General features: G+C 43.1%; 1 protein-coding gene across 1 annotated transcript in view; it reads right to left on the reverse strand.

The window, feature by feature from the left end:
• Positions 1 to 1,333: 1,333 nt before the first annotated feature.
• Positions 1,334 to 23,619, reverse strand: part of ADAMTS3 (ADAM metallopeptidase with thrombospondin type 1 motif 3) — a gene marked incomplete at both ends in the record, with an annotated part of 249,908 nt that continues 227,622 nt past the window's right edge. Inside the window, 7 exons of the mRNA XM_080796379.1 lie at positions 1,334 to 1,875; positions 6,935 to 7,052; positions 8,739 to 8,946; positions 11,505 to 11,637; positions 14,371 to 14,536; positions 20,975 to 21,138; positions 23,046 to 23,126. Of these exons, the coding sequence (XP_080652505.1) occupies positions 1,334 to 1,875; positions 6,935 to 7,052; positions 8,739 to 8,946; positions 11,505 to 11,637; positions 14,371 to 14,536; positions 20,975 to 21,138; positions 23,046 to 23,126 (1,412 nt within the window). The remainder of the gene's footprint in view (positions 1,876 to 6,934; positions 7,053 to 8,738; positions 8,947 to 11,504; positions 11,638 to 14,370; positions 14,537 to 20,974; positions 21,139 to 23,045; positions 23,127 to 23,619) is intronic.

A 23,619-nucleotide genomic window follows, 5' to 3' on the forward strand; every position in this document is an offset into this window, starting at 1 on the left:
AAAAAATCGACTTTTAATAAATATCTTCAGTTCTGAATTCTATATACAAGTACTTTACATCTACTCCCTGGAGAGAGCATTTCTGGCTTCACTGTGAGCAAGGTGACCACTGACATAAATTACTAGCACATGATTGCAGTCAGATGCATTGTGGTTGTGAACATTTGAACATGGACCATGCAGAAAATAAATATTGCGACCACGGACAAATACTTTCTTGAATCCTCCAAAGCCCCAAAGCCCTATTATACTCGGGTGTCAATTCTAGTTCGATGATGCTTTTCTCAGCTACCAACATACAAGCAAATTATCTCAAAACATTCTTCTTTTGTTATTATTACAGTACGTTGAGTATAACCATTTGCATATGTCAACAAAGGGAAAAGAAAAATCAGCCCAAGAACACAGGACACTTCAGTGGTGTCTACTGAGGTCCTGATAAGAGGGTTTTAATTTTGGCTTGTCCAGGCTGACTCACTAGTCTCTGGCCCTGTGACCACTAGTAGCCTAACAGATCTTTCCTAATCTTTGTTATTTAAAAAGGGGGAGGTAAGAGGGAAGCTGAGATCTGTATATCCACAGCATTACGTGATTTTTCTTTTTCTGTATCACACTGTTGATCAGACAAAACCACACAACAAAAACCCTTTGTACTGTCAGTAGCTACAATTCTAACTTCTTGTTCATAATATCCAGCTTCGAAAATTGACCCATAGCACGTCAAATAAGGCAATACTCAACAACAGGCACCTAGAACATCCAGAAATGTAATATAGTAAACAATCATTTGAGAACACATCTCTTAAAATAATACTGATTTCTGCAATATACAATATTTACACAACAGCTGCAAATTCGCTCATACAATACTTCTAATATAGATAAATAGGAATACAAGTCTAAGAATTTTTTGCTCCATTTCCAAAATATTTCGTTAAAGTGTAAACTGTTGGCACCTCTTTATTTTTAGTGTAACTTCTTAAAAATAAAAAATAAAAAAAATCCACCGATATACATAATTGGTTCCAGGCCCTCTGCTGCATTAGAGAGTGACCGACACACTTAGCAACTTACTTTCCTTCTATTAATAATCTTTGGTGCTTTCTTCCGATGACTTCTGGCAAATGAGTCAATGCACAACAAGAGGAGGATGAAAGCAACTAGAAAGTGAACCAGCACTTTTCGCTCTTCCACTCACAGACAAGACGAGTTGACAGTTTACGGAGATTTACTTTCAACACGGAGACTGGACTTGAAACCGGCTGGATGCACCGCAGGGAGAGGGAGCCTGTCCGGGTTCTCCTCTGCTTTCTGGCCTTCGAGGTTCGCTTTCTCATCTCTCCGAAGCGGCCGATCTGACCGGACGTGTCTTGTCAATGATTCTGTCACCTTTCTTTGAGGTTCTGGCCTGCGAAGCAGCACCCAGGGACTCGCTGACCGCGGGGAGGCGGGCTGCAGCCGCTCCCGAGGGGGAGCTGAGCGGGCCGCTCCCGGTGGCCGGGGACACCAGTCTCAGAGTCGTACTCCCCGCTTGCGGAGCTCTCCTCTGGGGCAAGTTAGCACCGTCGGGTTCACTGTGTGGCCTGGGACCCCCCGCCGCAGGCAGCCTGCTCAGAGGCCTCTTCCTCTCGGCAGGGGGCTCCGAACGGTGAGGAACCGAGGCTGTAGGCATCACGAGAGATCCAGGGAGGTCGCTAGGGTTAAAGACAGCATCGCCGTGAGTTTCAGCAGCTTCTGGAAGGTACGGTGGTGGCAGGGTGCTGCCGCGCTTGCTACAGGACTCACAACACAGCTTGTTATAACCCGGGATGGAGCAGTACCGCGCCAGCACCTCCATCTGACAGAAGATGGACTTGTCTCCCAAACACGGCTCATCTGCAGAGGATAAAAGAAGACAGAATGAAACATACATCTAAGCAGAATAAAAGGGAGAAACGGAAATTGTTTCGGAATATAAAAAAATTTAAGTAAAATCCGACATGAATTGGAGTTGTCCAAATGAGCCTCTGCGTTAAAAATGGGAATGTCAGGGACGCCTGGGTGGCTCAGTGGGTTAAAGCCTCTGCCTTCGGCTCAGGTCATGATCCCAGGGTCCTGGGATCGAGCCCCGCATCGGGCTCTCTGCTCAGCGGGGAGCCTGCTTCCTCCTCTCTCTCTGCCTGCCTCTCTGCCTACTTGTGATCTCTGTCTGTCAAATGAATAAATAAAAATCTTTAAAAAAAAACATGTGAATGTCAGTGGTGAGATTGGGAACTGGCACAGCTACTGTGGACAACAGCATGGATACTCCCACAAAAATTAAAAATAAAAGCACATATGATCCAGTAAGTCCCAAAAGCATGTATCGGAAGAAAATGAAAACACTCGTTCAGAAAGATACACACCCCGCCATGTTGACTGCAGCCTCATCTGTAATAGCCAAGATACGGAAAAAACTTAACTGTTCTCCAACGGATGGATGAATGGATAAAGAAACTGTGGTATGTGTCTATAATGGAATATTATTCAGATATAAAAAAGGATGAAATCTTGCCACATACAACATGGATGGACCTTGACAATGTTACGTTAAATGAAGTAAGTCAGACCGAGATGGACAAATAGTACATGGTCTCCCTTGTATGTGGAATCGAAAGACAAAAGCTCCTTGATACAGCGAACAGATTGGTGGTTGTCGGTGGCGGGGGCTGGGGAGTGAGTGAAATGGGTGAAGGGGGTCAAAAGGCAAAATTTCCAGTTATAAAATAAGTGTCATGGGTATGTAATGTACACATGGTGACTACAGTTCATAATACTGAATTGCATATTTAAACACTGCTAAGAGAATAGATCTTAAGAGTTCTCATGGCAAGAAAAAATAATTTTATAACTATACATAGTGATAGACATTAACTAGACTTAAGGTTGTGATCATTTTGCAACATACAAAAATATCAAATCATTATATGGTACACCTGAAACTAATATGTTGTATGTCAACTATATCTCAATAAACAAATATGAACATTTAGATAAATTCACTGAAATACGTAGTCTTTTTCTCTGCAAAGCACTTGCATTGAACACCATTTTAATATCTCCATCAAGTCTGCAGACTAAAGGTACTTTTCTCTTCCAAGTAAGAACCTACATCGGATTTTAGAATGAGAAAATAGGATTCATTTTGCCAAAAATACTTTTTAGGATATAAAGGGACAACTTTTTTTTTTTTTTAACTTTATGGTATTTCTGGCTTTCTAATGGATTAGCATCTACATTAAGTTTAAATTTAAAATCAAAATAAATCCTGGAGCGCCTGGGTGGCTCAGTTGGTTAAGCGTCTGACCCTTGATGTCGCTTAGGTCATGATTTCAGGATCTCGAGATCAAGCCCGGCATCAGGCTCCATGCTCAGCGGGAAGTTTGCTTGAGATTCTCTCTCTCTCTCTCTCCCTTGCTTGCTCTCTCTCCAAAACAAATAAATAAATCTTTTAAAAATAATAATAATAAATAAATAAAAAGCAAAATAAATTCTAAGGATATGTTGGAACAAATTAAATCTTAAAAATGTATTACCGAAAGAAAAACCAAGTTAACACCCAGAGTCAATGCAACAGTTTCATTTTTATTACTGAATATTCTCAGACTATTTATTATTTGAAAGCACAAATTTGGGTAAAGTGTGCCAACTTTCTTTTGAATCATTCATAGTTTTTAAATTCAATTTCACTGAATTGATAACACTTTAAAAAGTACCAAAGTAACACTCATAAAACACTTGTTACATGTGTGAGTACATTCTTTTTATCATCTTTAAATTTTTTAAAGTACAGGTTATAAGAATTAGATTTCAAAAACTCCAAATGTTGAGTTCATGGACACATGAATTTGTATTTGTTTTCAGCCATTTTAGGGCACATCCCATACAGAATCCATGAACACGGTGCCACACAGAGATGCTAATCTTATGCCTGATCCGTAAACACAAAGTATTGGAAACTGTGGCACTTATGTACTAGAATCATTTAAAATTACAAAGTATTAATGGGTCATGTTCCACTGCTAGGTAAGGAACCTGCATATAAATTGCCAAGGAAATTAAAGAATCTTTCTTTCTAAAGTTTGAAAAAAAAGGACAGTTAGTTGGCAAGACCAAGAGAGAGCTAAAATTACCACCTATATCTGTTACCAATTACCAATTCCAAAATTAATGACAAAACTATCCATTATTTGGCTCTGTACTCTCTTTTCCCTCTGACCCCTAACCTCCTTTCTGTGGCCCAGCTCAAAGCATGACCTCGTCTCTCTGTGTTAGAGAAGGAGCTCCTGTATGAGTCCCCCCTCTGTGTGAGCACCTCAGCACTGCAAGAACTAGTTCACAACACGGGTCTAGTTAGGGCCGGACAGAATATGCTTCTGTATAGAGGAAGAAAATGATGAGATTTTCCGAGAAAAAAAAAAAAAAACAAAACAAAACAGGTAAGACCATAGGGATACATTCACTTTATGGCAATTTGTCTCAGGATAGATGGGAAGAGCTTAACAGCAGCAAGGAAATAGTACAATCAAAATGGGGCTTAGGGAAAGGATTCACATGACAAAATCAATCACTAAAATTAAGGAAGTTTTGGGCCTTCTGGTTTCAAGCCCACATCATTGTAAGAGGTTCAGGAAAAGGGTATTACATACATCTCAAAAAGTCATTTGATTTTAATTGCAGTTTAGAGACTGATAGGAATTATTACTTACTGAAATGTGTGATAGAAACCTACGGCCTTTTATACCTCATGGAATTGGTTGTCGGGCCTGGATTTCAGAGCAACACAGTAGCTAAAAGACGGTGGCATCCCTAACACAATTATGCCATCTCATCTGTACCTCTGTTTTACAGTTAAAAAGAATTTCTTTTAGCTAAAGAGAATCAAGCAATTCTCTTCAATTGGGCCTATTTGCAGAAGCACATGCTTTACCAACTATTAAGAATAGTCAAGTCAAAAAAAAAAAAAAAATCTGATAAAAAAAGAATAGTCAAGTCTACTCACAGAATTTTTAGCCTCTTGACAGTAATACAAATGAGTAAAATATTATTGCAACAGTAAACTTACAACTTCTAACTGGGTAAAGTTTATTCCGTTGGCTTTGTCTTGTGTTTTATATTTTCAAATGTATTTTCCAGAGAAAAATGATTAAATATCTAAGTCCTTTGTCTCCCTCTCATGGCCATACTTGATCTTGCTACCACACATTTCAAATGAAAATTTATAATGAAATGGTTTATAAGGTTTAAGACTTGACTTGAAATTTCATAAAAAAAAAAAAAGACATTTTTGAGAGGCAGGGAAGGGGGTTGTAGCGGGTAGGGAAGGAAAAGGTGAGACAAGGTGGGATCAAGAGGGAGACAAACCATAAGAGACTTTTAATCTCACAAAACAAATAGGGTTGGGGGGGAAGGGGGTGTTACGGACACTGGGGAGGGTGTGTGCTATGGCGAGTGCTGTGAAGTGTGTAAACCTAGCGATCCACACACCTGTACTCCCGGGGCAAATAATACATTACATGTTAATAAAAAAATTTAAAAAATGTAAGACATTTGATAAAATAGCACCTCAGGCCAACGAAAAGTCAACTTCGTAAGTTCCAAGTCTCACCACTGTGACAGCAGCGTCCAGTTGTCATTAGGTACAGACTCAGGAAAGTGGCATTTAAGAGGAAGTCTGTGAAGGCAGTAGTAGGGTGGGTAAGGAAAGGGCAGAAGGGGAAGGTGCTGTGAGGTGGGGAAGAGAGAGAGACAGAGGAAGGGGAGGGGGGGGGAGAGGACAGACAGCAGCTGGCACGGTGGCAGGGGACAAGAAGAAAGAGAGCCGGACACAGTCAGAGAGAGGCGCCCTGGGCGCTGAGAGAGAGAAAGAAGGTGAGGAAGGCAGGAGCGAGGGCGATGAAGGGACAGGCGCGGACTCAGAGTGGGAGAGGAAGGCAGAGGGACAGGGACGGGGAGAAAGGGCTCCTGGGAAGGGGCGAGGCGGGGGTGAAGGAGAGACACGGACCGACACGGAGGTAGAAAGAGGCTGCGGAGGGCAGACGTCGGGGAAAGAAAGAGGGAAATAAGGGAAAAGGAGCCGGGAAGAGATGAGGAGAGAGAAGAGGAGAAGAGAAGAGAGCAGGACAAAGAAGGAGAGGGGGTGAGGAGAGGGAACCAGGGAGGGAGGGAGAGCGAGGGAGGAGGCAGAACCGCAGAGAGACCGAGCACCGCGCCCACCGCGGCCGGAAGCCAGGCCGGACCAGCACCGAGGACGAGACGCCGCGCAAATGCCGAAGGAGGCGGAGGACAGAGACGGATGGGGACAGGGAGAGCCCGGGAAGGGAGGAAGAGAGACAGAGACAGGGCTGGCCGCCACCCCGTGCCCATTCCACGGTCCCAGGGACGCGCGGCGCCCGCGCTGCGGGAGGGGGAGGCGAGGCGAGCGCGCACGTGCGCGGGGTCTACTCCGGAGCCCCCTGCCCAGGGGCTCGTGGCGGGATCGAGAGAGAACCCAAGGGGCCTCGCGCGTGGCACTGATCCCCCACGTGTGACCTGGATAATTGCAGCCAAATATTGCAAAACCTTCCGCGGTATTGGGCCTTTCGCAGTGATGTGAAAGTGTAAAGACACAGACAGAACCCAAGTAGCTTCTGCTAGAAAACCAAATCGACGGCAGCTTCGCGCGCACGGCGTGCCCTCGCCCCTGCATCAGCGCCTGACAGGACCCGGGGAGGCCCGGGGGTTCGGAGGCCTCCTGGGTGCGGGGCACCGCCTCGAACGCGGATCTGGGAGAAGACGACTAGGCTCGTGTCTCGGGGTGCGCGCCTCAGGTTGTGTGTGGATAAGCCAACACACTCCAGAGTTGGTCCTGCAATGCTGCCTTTTGAGGTGCAAACACCATGGCCGGAGCAGTGAGACCGATCGGGGTCATACGTACCGTTACAGGGAGGCAGCTGACAGGCCCTGACCGCCTCGGGCTTCTCCCCTGCGCAGTGGTCTCCCGCCCTGCACAGGACCTGCCTCACCTCCGTTCCTTCCCCGCAGGTTACGGAACACTAGAGAAACCAAGGCTACGATTAGAGAGGTTCGTGGCACCAACACCGCCTCCCTCCCTGTGGACACACATGTGCATGCACACACACACACACACACACACACGCCTGCACAGCTCTGGAGGTCCTTCCCTATTTTCTTTTGGAGACACATAAGCACAGGTTCATAGCCTGATGGCATCGTGGACCCGCCTGGGCACAGGGCTGCTTCTCCCAGAGCTGGGCTGGTGGCACTTGCCTCAGGACTGTTGTCAGGACTACACGAATGCAAAGGAGACAATGTCCGTAGAGCAGCTGCGGGGCAGGCAGGGAGCACGTGACAGGAAAGAAGCCGTTACTGTCATGTTAATACCTGCAAAGTCCCTCAGAACCGTGGTGGTGTCTCTTCCCAGGGAGAGATCCCATTACTGACCTTCCCGTTCCTTCTCCTTCCTTCCTGACGGCAGAACGTACTGGAAGGCTAGCTTGGTTCATTCAAGCTCTTTGGAGCTACTCTGATTTTATTCTCATGAACTAAGTCCGTTAAGGAAGGGGCTAACCACGTTCAGATTAAGTCCAGGATCCTCTGAGCTATTGGTCCAGGCAGGAGGAAGAGAGGAGGGACCTATGTTCCAGGTCTCTGAGGAGAAGGAGACGTGAGTCAGCTTTCGGGGCCCGTGCAGGTGACCTGCGCCCGCCTGTTCCTTCCTTCCGGGCCTGCTCTCCACGTCCTCCTTCATTCTCTGTCTGCTTGCTGAGGCCCTTTCCTCCTCTAAGCTTTTCTCCTGTGATCTCATGATCCCTCCCTTCGAATCTTCAGGAATACCAGAGGCGTGGGATTAGTTCAGGCCACACGGCACTGAGTCAGCAGACAAACAAGGACTGGGCAGGTCCTGGCCGTGTAGTGCAGAAGCAGCGCAGAGTCTTCGAGAAGCGTGCGGGCCCGTGGCCGGCACGGGCTCCAGGACAAGAGTTACAGTGTCCATCGTGAGTGGCCCGCTGGCTGTGGGCCGCTCTGGAAGGCCGAGGAAGGACTGGGGCAAGGGAGCCCCGGAATGTGGTACTTTGGACACTGGAGAGGAGCCCTAGCGGCTGCGGAGGTGGTGAGTCAGGAGGAGGAGGAAGGGCCATCAGCTGAAAGGTGGGAGACTCCCGTGAGCAGGTCTTTCTGGAACAGCAGGAGTTTCTCAAACTGGGACAGAGTTGGAACACAGAGCAACAGGGTAAGAAGAGATCGCGGGGGCTTATGGTGGTGAGTATTTGCAATATATACAAATATTGAATCACTTCGTGGTACACCTGAAACTGATATAACTTTATGTCAGTTACACCCGGAGAAATAAGAGGAGGAGGAGAGGGAGAAGAAGTGTCCCCCATGCGCCAAACCGGGCAGAGCCCTGCCGTCAGTCAGGTGTGTGGAATTCTTCCCGCGGGAATGGTGTGGCATCAACCAAGATACCAAACAGAAAACCAGTCCCCTTTAGATGTCCCAAAGCACCCACGCATGGTTGCCCCTACCGAGTCATCCTAAATGCGAGCCCTGTTTTAAAAACCTGTTTCCTGGCACCTCCAGGAGCGCAGGGATCACAAAATCTGTGGCCGCGTCTCAACTCACACAACGCCTACCGGATACATGTGCCCAATTCGCATACGCAGTGCACGCTTCCGCACACGCACACACACGCTCGCACGCGGGAGTCGCACGCCCACCTCGTTCCAGGGCCCTGTTTTCCAGTGGGAGGGGCAGGGCACGCGGTTACACGGCCGCCGGTTGTCGGGGCGCTCGGCGGGGCAGTACTTGCTGTGCACCGAGCGGTTGGTGCCGTCGTGGAGCGGCTGCAGGCAGCGCACGGTGCGGAGCTGGTAGCCCGAGCTCCCGCAGGTTTTGGTGCAGTGCTCCCACTCCTCGGCCACCCAGCTGCAGCGCGCGGAGAGAGGGGGACACGGTTAGACGCTGCCGCAAGCACCCTCTGGCTCTGCGCCCCAGGCCTTCCCTGCTCCCTGAGTGAGGGGCAGTGGGGGGGTGGGGGGGGAGCTGGGGAAGGTGCTGGGAAGGAGGGTGGGGGTGCGGGGGAGGAGGAACAGGCTCCGCTCAGGAAGCAGTTTCAGAAAGAGGGATGCATCCACCGTGTCCACAGTCTGAGCATTTTCTAATAGCAACAAGCCCGACACTTCTATGTTTAATGTGTGGGTATTTTTCTGCCCCACTGTGACCTGGAAACCTCTTTATCTAAAGGATGATCCACCGACAGAGGGTTCCTGAAACTCATCTTAAGTTTGCCAGGTTAGGTTCGGGCAGGATGGCAGTTTTCAGAAACACCAACTCGCCCTCAGCCACACTGCCTCATGGTGTTAAACTCTGAAAGGAAACTAAGAAAGGCAATGCATCGGGTTCTTGGGACACAAACTGCTCCTTACCTCCACTGGCTGATTGCCCCTCCTCTAATGGAGCAGAGGGTCTAACATTTATCCTCTGTACAAGATGAACCCGACTTTAAGCTTGTGGACAACAGACATAGTCAAGAGACAACAGCGAAAGAGACCAGAGTGAAAATAGGGGGTTAGGTAAGATTCCATGTATGGGATGGTGAAGATGACCCTGGTCATACACACATATATACAGCTTCCAGAACAGCTGTTAAATAGCCTTATGCTCTCTAGGCAGGTGATTGATTCTATCCTTTGAAATCTGATCATTTCATTAAAAAAGACCTAAATATACACTGAGGGTCTTCCGACGAAATAGCCCAGCCAGCTTGTCCAACAGTGAAGCTACCAGCAAGCAAGTCTTGACTATAAAGCAAGCTTTCAAGCTTCCAAGAAGCCTTTTAACACTGTATTCTTCAGTGGACACAGAAAAGCCTCTAACACAAATCATGGCGGGGCGGCAGGGAGAGAAACAGAGAAAAAGAACTCAAAAGCAATAATGCATGAAAAAGAAAACAATCTTTAATATAAAAGAGAGAAAAGAATATATTAACACCAGGGAAATAAGCATCAAATGCCTTAACAAGGAGCATGTGCGGAACAAAACAGAATGCTTGGATATTAAAGTGCTTTGGGATACTAATGAAATAGTAAAAATGAGAAATTCAGCAAATAGAGCAATATCTTTAAGAATCCTAACTACAAATATCTTAGAAAAAATATTGAAAAAATAGGGGAAATATTTCAAAGAAAAAACACAGGAAAATGTCCCAGAGATGAAAGATACTGGTTTGTGTTTTAAAAAGTCTTTGAGTACACAGCATGATGGATGAGAAAAGTAGAGCATCAAGCAGTGCCATTGCTGTGACATTTCAGGACACAGGGAACAAAAAGAAGATCCTACAAACTTTGAATGACAAAAACAGAAAGCATTGAGAAACAGAACATCAGATGACTTTTCAACAGCAACACGGGAATCTAGAAAACAATGGAACAATGGTTTCAAATCCTGAAGGAAAACACATTCTGGTTTGGAATTCTATGGGTGTGTCCCACTGATGAAGAGTGAGAGAAGAAAGACTTCCTATATACCCTTACACTTTAACCTCTTAGCTACATTTCTTAGGTGTATGAGAATTTTTTAGCCAAAAAGTTTCACTTTGTATATACATTTTTCATGAAGCTACTGGAAGACATGATCTACCAGAACAAATGAATCCATGAAAAGAAAAGAAGACAAAAAATGCAGGAAACACGAGAATGGATGCAAAAGAGAGGCCATAGGAATATCTCGGAAAAGGTAAAAAGACATTCCAGGACGAACGGAAGTCTGGGGCAGGGCTAGAACACACAGAACTGTCTGAGGGATATCTCTCAGAAGTTGCAAGTGACAGGATATTTGAGTGTTTAGTATTTATAGGAGATCGATACTCACAGAAGACAGTATGGGGATGAATTAGTGAAAAGTAGCAGAAAACAAAACATAAAAATCAAAACCTTAATTAATTCTAGAAGAAAAAAAGTTTCACAAGGAAAGACCAACTAAGTGAGTCACCTATTAAGACCGATGGAAGTTGTTAAGATAATATAAACTCTGAAGGTTAATATCAGTAAAAGTAGGTTATAACAATACTGGAAATACTGGGGATGAGGGAAGTCTGGGCTGTGTGTATCTGGGGAAGGATTATAAAAGAATGCTAAACCTTTCACTTTCCACCTTGGAAAATCAATATACATAATATCCAAACCCCCTCTCCCCCCAAAATCAAGGAGATGCAAACACATTTTACGTAGAGAAGTGGAAACAAGGAGTTACCAGATATCCAAAGCACCCTTATAGCTGGAACATGGTTGTATTTGAGGAGCAGGAATACGGTAAAGGGCAGGGGAGCTGCAGCTTCAAATAATTCCTGTGAAATGCCCTGGACTATTTAAACCAGATACGTTTATTAGCTTTGACTAAAAAGGAAATTAAACCTGAAAAGAACTAAAGACATTTAAATCCCTGTCACGTTGTGCTCAGGATATGATAGTTAAATGACTGCTTACAGTGGATGTGTACACTCTTGAATATTGCACATTCTTCTAATGGGTTTTGGCTTCTTGTTGACCTCGCAGAAGCTGCGGTGAACCATCTTATTATCACTTTTTCTCCGGCATCCGTATTTAGTGTACTGGAAACCTAGGAAAGGAAACACATTTCTTTGGATTTACTCACTTAATCATTCTGTTATATATTTGGTCACTCAGTCATTCATTCAACAAACATTGCCTGAGGACATACAGGAGGCGAGGCGCTGTTGGAGCTGCTGAAGGTCCAGAAGTCAAATAAACAAAATCCTGAACTTTTCAGGGCCTACATTTAATAAAGAGTACACATGATTAAATAGCAGTCGTGCATGTGCCAATGAACTAGACCCCCAAACACACACAGTCTAGCGGGAGGGACAGATTAGATAACCACTGGGACAATACCCAGTGACATAGGCTGTTAGGGAGTTAGGCACATAATTTCCTGTAGAGGGCGCCCAAGGAACACAGAGGGGAGGGTCGCCACTTTGCTGGAGGGGAGGGTCTCAGCAGGCAGAGGGGCAGGGGCTGCTTCCAAGACCCGCACTTCTCGACTTCTCGATCGGAATCTTGAAGTTCAAACAGTGCCCGGTAAAGGGAACGGAGCAGAAGAAGACTCCAAGCGAAGGAAATGACATGTTAAAAACGGAAGGTCTGTTGGAACGGCTGAGGTTTCCTCTGTGAGGGGCGTAGGGGATAGGAAAGAGTCTAATCCTAAAAGCCCTGCATGCCAGACTAGTGTTTGGACTTATCGTGGCGGTCACAGGGAGTTTTTGACAGTCTCCCCACTCACCAACCCTGACATCTGTAAATAATTAATTAATTTAAAAATTTTTTAAAATGTTTTAAACCTACAAAAATGTTGTAAGGAAAGCACAACGCACATTTGTCATACCTGCATCTAGATTAACCTTGTGTTACATGTCACCATATTTGAGGGCATAGGTATAATTTTACATATGTAATAACTTAATTATAATATGCAATATATATAATATACATAAAATTTTGCCAAACACTTTGAGACTAAGTTGCTGGCATCCTGATCCTTCCCTGGCAAATACTTCAGCACACTGCCCATCACAAGCACATCTCTCACATAGTTCTTACAACCAGAATATTTAACGCAGATATAGTATTATTATCTAATATACAGACCAAATTCAAAATTTGCCAGTTGCCCCTATTGTGTTCTTCTTGGCAATGTGTTTCCAATCAAGGATTATGCAGTGAATTTAGCTGTCACAGCATTAAGCAGAAATAGTTTCTGGGCCTCCTTTTCATCTTGAATATTTCTGAGATGTACAGGCCATTTGTTTTGTAAAACACCCCACGGTTTAGGTTTATTTGCTTCCTAATGATTAGACTCAGTCATCCACTTTTGGCAAGAAAGCTACACAAATGATGCTTTCTCTGGGACACACAGTAGGAGGTGACAGCATTTAAATCAGCAAATACTCTAACTCTACTCATTCATTCATTCATTCATTTATTCATTCAAGATTACCCTGGAGATAAAGGAAGAGAAGAAAATCAAATTAGTTGACTAGTTAAAAGACTTCTGGAATAATCTTCCCTTCCGAAGTCATGAGGGAAACCTGGTGAGGAAGGAACAGATGTGGTAGATATTAAAAAGGTGTGTCTGACGAATCTTGTAACCAAGCAGATGCTGAGGGAGCAGCAAAAGGGACGATTCCAATTAAACACGTATTTTGTAACGGACTGTCATTTTAAATACTTAAAAACAGTTTATGTCCCCTCCACCTCAAAAAAAAAAAAAAAAAGCCTCTTCAAAAATACATCCTTGGGAAGCCTAGGTGGCTCAGTAGGTTAAGGGTCTGCCTTTGGCTCAGGTCATGACCCCAGGGTCCTGGGATCGAGCCCCGCATCGGGCTCTCTGCTCAGCAGAGTGTCTTCTTCTCCCTCTACCTCTGTCTGCTGCTTGGCTGCTCTCTCTCTCAAATAAATAAATAAATTCTTTTAAAAAATAAATAAATAAAAATACATCCTTGAATTTAGAATTATAAAATAAATGGTTGACACATGCATTCTCTGCTCTGAATCATTTTTTTGTTCTCCGTTACTCAGCACCATGACTCATCCTTTTGCCTTGTCCTGCCTGTTGGGGAAAACTCCCCGTAGGCCAGCTCAGTTCTGGAGCATTTATCGTTCAGAAGCGGAGGAATGGATGAAGTGAGAAACTGAAAAACTCCGGGAATGGGTTAATGGATTTACTGGAGCAAGGGCAGAGAGGCAGCACAAGGGAGTAGTCAAGTAGCCAGAAGCCAGACCGCTGGGTCTGTATCTTAGGGTCTGGGGAAATGACTTCTCTTCCCTGTTCTTCAGTTTTCCGATCAGTACAACAGAGATCATCACAGTGCGGACCTCACAGTGCCATTCTGAGGGCTCATGCACTAAAACAGAGAACATTTAAAACAGTACCTGCTACCTGGTACGACTAATAGCTCTTTTATTACCATCACTGATCGAAAAGAAACACACAGCAAAAGTGCGGAAGAAGAAAGGCCAGAACCACAGGACATTGCCGTTGGGAGAATCTGGGAAAACTCAGGTCATTAAAGGGACCAGCAGATGAACATGAGACAAAAACAACCTCAGGGAAAATGGCAAGAGGATTTTGAGAAGGTTTACCGTTGTTAGGAATGGATGCCTATCCTTTGTAGATTCAGAGATTTCAGTAAAAATGCTTTGTACTTATGTTTTGGTTGTTATGTTTGGTATTTCTCAGATCGTGGCCTCAATGAGAGGCAATCTTTAAGGTAGAAGCACTGGAAACGGCCTCCTAGGAATTACACTGAACGTACTCAACGTGGTCAATTGTTACCTCCACCACAGGGTTTGGAACACTGAGACCAACTCTTCAAAGCCCATTCAAAAGTATCTAATTCTTCCTGGATGACATTGTTGCTGCTGATTGTAGGTGCGGAATCTTCATGAATGATGTACTTATACGTCAGGCTGGAGTGGGTATCGTTGTCTTGAGGTATGATCTAAGGGATACATGAAATAGACAGGTAAGTCACCTGAAGGGGCTTTACACTTTCAATAAAAATCAACTATTTCAGAACAGTCATCTTATTAAAACTGGAAAACTTTCGGAGCACCTGGGTGGCTCCGTGGGTTAAAGCCTCTGCCTTTGGCTCAGGTCATGATCCCAGGGTCCTGGGATCGAGCCCCGCATCGGGCTCTCTGCTCAGCAGGAAGCCTGCTTCCCCCTCTCTCTCTGCCTGCCTCTCTGCCTACTGTGATCTCTACCTGTCAAATAAGTAAATAAAATCTTTAAAAAAAAACCTGGAAAACTTTCAAGCAGTTTCTAAAAACATGTTTCTGTTTCTATCAACTGAATTATAAGGATGCCCTGTTTAACAACAACAACAAAAAAAGATGTAAACATATAAAACTTTGACCATAAAAATATAAAAAATAGAGGTATAAGAGTTTATATAATAAAAATAATAAATTTCCAATGAAATTCACTGTGGATTTCCTTAAGTTATGTATCTCCTTACTGCATTTGAAAATTATTCTTTAAAATAACTGTTTTGTCACGATGACGAAGATAATAATGTTCCCTCCAGAAAATGTACACATTATGGAAAAACACGAAGAAAATAAAAAATTACCATGATTTTACTAAATCAGAGAAAACCAAAATCACTTCTGTTGTTTTGCAGTATATCTTCAAGATATTTGCATCTTGTGGTGTGTGTGTGTGTGTGTGTGTGGTGTGTGTGGTGTGTGTGTGTGGTGTGTGTACACACATACATACTTTCTGGCTTTGCTTATTTCACTTAATGAGTCATGTACTATTTCCCAAGACAGTAAATATTCTTTGAAAACATACTTTTCAGTGTCAGTACAGTGCTTAATCCTAAAGGTAGTATGTATTATTTAGCCATTCACTTGTTAATAAATACTAGTATTGATCAGAATTTGTCCCCCACTTTGTGATTTCTGATTTTCCTTATAAATGGTACAAGTGCTTTTTATAATTCTTAGAACAGACTGATGAATGGCCCTTCAGAATAGTCAGAACAATTATTACTTTCATAATGACAGCATATGAAAGTGTCCCATTCGGCACTGCATACTATGTAATTTTCATCTTTGTTAATTGAATGGGCAAAAGATTGTTATTTTAATTGTTATTTATTTGATAAACAGTAAAGTTTAATTTTCCTGGTTTATTAGTCACTAGTATTCTGGTTTCATCCTGCCTTCTTTTTTATTGGTAAACAGATCCTTTTTCTAAATGACTGCAATATGAAATAAGGACATGAATCCTTCTTTTATAGTAATAAGCATTGCAAATACAGTCTCAGGTGGTTTTTTGTTTGCTTGTTAGTTTTTGTCCTATAATATTGTTTATGGCAATGTACTCTTTTTTTTTTTTTAAGTAAGCTTTTATCAACCTTCCTGCACTAGCTCTTATAGGATTATATCAGTTACATGAGGGGAAAAAGCATGTGCAATTTACTAGTATTTTAAACTAAACTTTTAGAAATGGCTTTTGTTTGAGAAATCGAGTAATATTAAACCCACTAGTATGAAGGATTTGGTTATCTGGGTTCTTGTGTCTGTTTTTCTCCTAGTCTTTGTTTTTAAAGCAACATTACAAATCAAGCACTGAGCCCTAGACTCTAGCCAGAGGCCTAGTGCTTCCAGCCCCAAACAGGTACCGCCATGGTCCCGGGCTCCCCGCCTGGGGTTCCAGCCCTTTAGAGAGGAAAAGAAAGGCCATGGTGAAACAGCACTGCTTGTCCACAGCCCCGCTGTCCTAGCGACAAATCTCCTCCTTCTGTCTCTAGCTCACATTGTTCCCTGCGGCCACCCTGCTATGAGCGGATGAAGCCCGGAGGGAGGCTAGCACGGCGGTGAACGGCAGGGCTCTGAGGCCACACGCCCGCGCCACTGGAAAGACTGCAGCGTAATCATACGAATGAAACGGACCTTCTCATCTCCAACCATCCAAACTTAGGACAATTTTGATTATTGCATATTTTTGCTATAAAGTTATAGAACCTATGAAACAGAATGACAGTCAGAAATAAACCCACAGAAACGTGAACAACTAATTTTTGACAGAGGTGAAAAGATCACTTCATGGAAGAAAGACCTTTTTTTTCAACAAATGGTACCAGAACAAGTCACTGTGGTGGCTTAAAAAATGTGTCCGCAAACTCTTTAATACTTTCCTCTCAAGGACTAGGGCTCAATTCCTCTCCCCTTCAGGGTGGGTTGGACTCAGTGACCTGCTTTCAGCAAACAGACAACGGGGCAGCATGGATGGGATGTTCCTCCCAGTATTTGGTTAAAAAAGACGGTCTCTGTCTTGGCTGCACTCTGTCTTCTGGATCATTCATTCCAGGAGAAGTCAGCCGTCATGCGATAAGGACATTTACGGAGTCTAAGGAGAGGCTCACGTGGTGAAGAATGTAGGCCACCGGCCACCACATGGGAAAGCCGAGAAGCAGTCCGCTGAGGCCTTCCAACAGCCCTGTGACTGAGCAGGGAAGCAGATGTCCCCGCTGGAGCCAACGGCGACCTCATGAGATGCCCTGAGACACAGCTAGCCGTTTCCGCAGCTCCCAGTGGCCTGACCCACAGAGGCTACGAGATACTAAATGCTGCTTTGGGTTTACCTAACAGGTTCAGGGTAATATGTTACGCAGCAGTAGGTAATATGGACATCCATATGCAAAAGCAAGAAGCTGACCCATCATACAAAATTTATATAAAAATCAACTCAAAATGTAAAATATAAAACTTCTAGTAAAAAAGTAAGAGAATGCTTTAACATTGGATTGGGCAGAAATATACATATATAAACATATAAATAAATAAATAAATATGTGTGTGATATATATATCACATACCAGAATCTTGACCCATTAAAGAAAAAAATGAATAAATTAGACTTCAGGTTAAAATATTTTGCTCTGTGAAAGCCACTATTAAGAGAACAAAAAGAAATGATAGACTAGAAGAAAATATTTGACAAGTCATGTATTTCATAAAGGACATATCAAGTACATATAAGGAACTCTTAAAATACAACAAAAAAGATAAAACCACTCAGTTTAACAACGGACAAAAGATTTGGACAGACACGTCACCAAACAATTTTCAAAGAAAGAGAAAACATCCTTGGAATTGAGTGGGGATATTTGGTTTTAAATTAGTATAACATTTTTTTTATAGGTGGTCGCTGTGAGAGGAGAAATAGGCCAGGTTCCGGCTTCCTGACAGGGTCAGGTTCTGGGCCCTGCCCAGGGAGCAGAAGTTCCTACCAAGACGGCGGCCCCCGGGAGCTGAGGAGATGGCGAGTGGGCTGTGGAACTTGTAGGCAGGGCCCTAAAGAAGAAGGGGCTGCACGGAGGGGTGGCCCAGAAGCAGCGCACGTCCTAGACGGAAGGCTGTTCTGCGCATGCCCAGGCTGAGACACCACGCTGTCTCCAGCGAGTGGCTACTGTGGGACTGGGAGCAGGACGGAGACAACCAACGTCAGGTGGCGCTAGGGACACGGGGGTTCTTATCCAGCCAGATGAAGAGGCCTCGCTAACACTTCTGATATTCAGCTGAAGCGTCAAAAAGGCCATGCAGAAGATATGAACAGACACTTCTCCAATGAAGACATACAAATGGCTACCAGACACATGAAAAAATGTTCATCATCACTAGCCATCAGGGAGATTCAAATCAAAACCACATTGAGATACCACCTTACACCAGTTAGAATGGCCAAAATTAGCAAGACAGGAAACAACGTGTGTTGGAGAGGATGTGGAGAAAGGGGAACCCTCTTACACTGTTGGTGGGAATGCAAACTGGTGCAGCCACTTTGGAGAACAGTGTGGAGATTCCTCAGGAAATTAAAAATAGAGCTTCCCTATGACCCTGCAATTGCACTGCTGGGTATTTACCCCAAAGATACAGATGTAGTGAAAAGAAGGGCCATCTGTACCCCAATGTTTATAGCAGCAATGGCCACGGTCGCCAAACTGTGGAAAGAACCAAGATGCCCTTCAACGGACGAATGGATAAGGAAGATGTGGTCCATATACACTATGGAGTATTATGCCTCCATCAGAAAGGACAAATACCCAACTTTTGTAGCAACATGGACAGGACTGGAAGAGATTATGTTGAGTGAAATAAGTCAAACAGAGAGAGTCAAGTATCATATGGTTTCACTTATTTGTGGAGCATAACAAATAACATGGAGGACACGGGGAGATGGAGAGGAGAAGGGAGTTGAGGGAAATTGGAAGGGGAGATGAACCATGAGAGACTATGGACTCTGAAAAACAACCTGAGGGTTTTGAAGGGGCGGGGGGTGGGAGGTTGGGGGAACCAGGTGGTGGGTATTGGGGAGGGCACAGATTGCATGGAGTACTGGGTGTGGTGAAAAAACAATGAATACTGTTACGCTGAAAATAAATAAAAAATTTAATTTAAAAAAAAAAGGGCCATGCCATAAGCATAAGGACAAAATTGAAATAGATCAGCCTCAACAAAGGATAAATTAGGCTTCAAAGATCAGGAGGAAATGACAGCCTGTAAAAAGCCCCACAGCCTGTAAAGAAGGCGACATAAACCAAATCCCCTACACCTTACCAACTATAATGTCCGGTATACACTTAAAAAATTGGAAGAAGCAGGAAAATGTGACTCATAATCCAGGAAAAAAAAAAGCACCCACAGAAGCAGACAACATGAAGACAGACACAGGACTTAAAGGAAACATTAGACATAATGGTGAAATATATGGAAATCTCAGCATAGGAATGGAAATGATATTTTGTCATTTTTTTTAAAGGGCCACATGGAAATTCTAGAAAAGAAAAGAACACCATCTGACATGAAAAATTTACCGGATGGGCTCAACAGCAGATTGGAGACCACATAAGACACAGTCAGTGAACCTGAACGTAGCTCAATAGCAATTATCCAAACAGAGAAAAAGTGATTACAGAAGGATGGACAAAGCCCAGGAGGCATATGGAACAATTTCAACTGGGTTAGATACGTGTAAATGAGCCCTGGGAGTGAGAGGTGGGGGAAAAATGCACTTGGTACACAATGAAAAACTCAACCCAAATTTGGTAAAAACAAAAAAACAAAAACAAAAAAAACCAACAAAACCCATCGCCTCAGATCACCAGGATGCTTGGTGAACCCCAAGCCAGATACAGACAAAGACCACCACAAACTAAGCGTATCACAGTCAAACAGCTAAACAAACAATGAAACGAAACAAAAAGATAAAGAGAAAATCCTTCCAGAGCGGCCAGGGACAATGGATACTTTGCAGGTAGAGCAGCAATATGAGCGAGGCGGACTTCTCATCTCAAATGGTGAGTTGTGGAAGGTCTGCGTTAGCAAACAGAGTCAAACAGAGTCAGAAGATAGCTCCGGCATGCTGGCCCCTATTTTGTTTCTTTACAGCAGGCTGAGAGCCTGTAGTGCAGAAGCCTGCTAGCGCCAAACTCAAATTTTTATGTACCCAGTTCTTTTCCATGTAGCCCAAACAGGTGTATTTTTAGCCGGTTAGAACCTGCTTGCTTAGCACGCCCGGATGAAGCTGCACTTGGCATCTGCTAACTATAAAGGACACGATGGCTGTAAGGATCCCAAGCTCCCGCTGTTCTCCTCCGGAGCTCCCAAAGTAGAGACTCCCCACTGTGCAGCTGCTTGACATCACCTAACCAAAAAAACGCCCCCTCTCCGATCCCTTCTCTCCCAGGAGTTCCCTTCTGCTTCTCTCCTGACCGGTGGCCAGACTTGCAAAGGCGTTAAGGTGCCGATAAAGCCGGTGCCCGCTACTGCCATCTTGTGGTCACATCTATTTCACAAATCCGCCCTTGGATTCCTTCAACTGCCCTGTAACAGCGTGAAAACAACTATAAAGTGCTAACACACACACACACACACACACAGCGCTAGTTACCAAAATGTTTATATCTGCTGAAGATATCTTCTAAGAACGAGGGTGAAATAATATGATCATTGGAAGTTGAGAGAATTCTTTGCTAAGACACACACCCACACCACAAGCAATGCTAAGGGATGTTCTTTAAGTCGAAGGGAAATGATACTACATGGAAAGTCCGATTTACAGGGAAGAAGGAAGAGCATCAGAAATGGTAAATATGTGGGTAAATATAAAAATCTATCTCATCTTTTGTCTCTAACAGATAATGGTTTACTAGCAGTCAGGAATCATAATACTATGTTATTGGGTTTATAATGTACATATAATAAAATACATGACAACGTTGTACAAAGAGTAGAGAGCGGCAGGTAAATGGAATTCTAAAAAACAAGGAACTAAAGATTCAATGTTCAAGGTAAAAGTGTTTTCAGATAAATTAATTATAAAATTATAAACTAAACCAACCACATAGAAAGCCTGTAACATCACATACCAGAACGATAACTGGATCGTGTAAAGGTCCATCCGTGTGAAGAGTTTCAATGTCATCTTCAATGTTATAGTCCCATTCCACACCGAGATCTATGAAGGTTCGCGACTTGGCTTCCTCCCCTTTGCCATTCAAAATATAGTGGCCCGTAGCCTGGTTCTTAATAGCTAAAAGGAGAAAAATGGGTAACCAGCACACATTTTATTTTATCATATTAGTGGTTTGATGACCCACAGCAAGTCTACCCCTTTCTATAAATGAAAGACTGTTTATTAGCATCAAGGCAATGAAAATGAGTTCGTTCTGCTGGGACTCCCATTCCCTTCATTCAGCAATCAAAATCCTCAAGCAGTACTCTTAACTAATCAAAAACAATAGCAAGGAGGTTAAATAAAGGAGATAAAAGTTAACAAATACTCCCATTTGAAAGGACTGTTAAAGAGGTTAACAGTTTCTTATTCACTCCTGTGTATATTTCCTCAGAAAGCTGGGAATATTTTGAAAATTATGGATACTTCTATAATCATTAACACAAATCATTTATGCCAGGAGAGCACATAACATAATGGCGTCTTTACTTTAGGGTGCTGTCTCTTTCTAGTTAGTAAAAGTATTGATAGGTATCCAAAATAGTCGAACTAATTTTTAGACCGACAATTAGTTCTTATGTTTGTGAAATTCCAAGGCCACATCCCTACGTATATGGCTAGAAAAAGTGGTTTACTGTGATAGAGTTCTTAATGCATTATTATCTACTATATATTACTTAAAGATGCTTTCTCTAATGGACAAAACATGACCAATAGGATTTTAAAGTGTCAGGGTATTTACCGGCATATAATAAGTGAGAAAATAAAATTTCATGTTATTACCATTCCTGAAAATGTGTAGATAACATGAGCAATTTTAGTTAAATACATTTATTCCACTTGAGCTTTTTGAAACTATCTAATGTTTCCAAGGATGATAATTTCAGTTGTAGGATATGAATTACTGGGAAAAGAACTATGTCTGACCACTGGACCGCTACGGGATCCGGTAGTGAATTCAAACTCTATATTAAAAAGTGGTTCTATATGGGGCGCCTGGGTGGCTCAGTGGGTTAAGCCACTGCCTTCGGCTCAGGCCATGATCTCAGGGTCCTGGGATCGAGCCCCGCATCAGGCTCCTTGCTCAGTGGGGAGCCTGCTTCTCTCTCTGCCTCTGCCTGCCTCTCTGCCTGCTTGTGCTCTCTGTCTTTCTCCCTGTCAAATAAATAAATAAATAAAAATCTTTAAAAAAAAAAAAAAGTGGTTCTATGAAATACCATAAAACAGCTCATTTTTTTAAGTCACACATTTAAAATAAAAGTAACGAGACAAATTTTCATTGGGTTGACAGATGATGCTTTCATTTCAGCGAGATTCTTCATGCTTTAATAGGTCGGGGGATATGTGGAAGTCATGTTTACATTTGCACATACACTTCGGAAAAAAAACCCTTTAGAATGACATTTTTACACGATCCTCTCGTAAAGGAGGGAACGAATTCTAAAGAGCCACGCAAATGGATCTGCCTATGCCAGGTGGAACCTGGACGCATCACGGATACTGGCTTTTCAGTACAAGAACTTAAAATGCAATGAAGTAAGGACAGGCATACAGTATGGCATCCACCAAAATATCAGAACTAATTTGCCAACATAACTATGGCAAATTTTTCTGATATTCTTAATTTAGTGCATTTTATTAACATATTCCTTTTTCTCATCCCCCACATACAGAGCAAAAATGCATAACAAACTTGTCAAATAACCTTCTCTTCATATAAATAATGAACCAACCCAGGTTTCACCAAACATTAAAGCTCTATTTTTGAATATTTTTTTGTTTTAAAGAAAGAAGAGTGGAGAGAAATGACCATTGAAAACCAGTAATGCATTTATATGCAATTGTGAATCTTGCATATCTATGTATACAGACACATATACATATAGATACACATCCATCTGCATATCTCTCTCTCTATATATGTGGTATCTTTGACATTTCTCTAAGTGCATGCTACAGCAAAGCCAGCAGACAGAAACACTTACCAAGAATATGAGGAGAAGCCTCGTCTTCTTGGATTAACACATGTCTAGCACCAGGGGGTATATCAAACATCTTAAGGTACCCTTTGCATGTGTAGTAAATATTGGAGAGAGCAAAGAAGAAAACAAAAGCAACAACCATGGTTAGTGGAGCATGGAATTCTTACCGCCCCTGCATGCAGAAGAGGGCATCCATAAACTCAAAGAAGCAGTTTCAGAAATTAACTTCAAAGCATGGGTAGTTTTTGTGACAACTGGCATGAGATTAGAGGAGACTTTATTTTATTTTGTTTTATTTTGTATTAAGAAGGGAGGGGTTAATCTTGTTTCTAACCTATCAGTCACTTATCCCGTATTGAACCATGAATTGTGTCAACAATTGAGGCAAATACTATACTTTCCTGTCTCCCCCTGTGAGTTTAGGTTTTCTGTTGTTGTCGTCGTTTTCTGTTGTTGTCGTCGTCATCGTTGCTGTTAAATTAATTAATTAATTTATTTATTCAATTTGAGTATGGCTGACACACAGAATGTTACATTAGTTTCAGGTGTACATAGTACAACATAGTAACCTGTCCAG

The sequence above is a fragment of the Martes martes genome (assembly GCF_963455335.1).
Source record: "Martes martes genome assembly, chromosome: 2".
NCBI classification, from domain to species: domain Eukaryota; kingdom Metazoa; phylum Chordata; class Mammalia; order Carnivora; family Mustelidae; genus Martes; species Martes martes.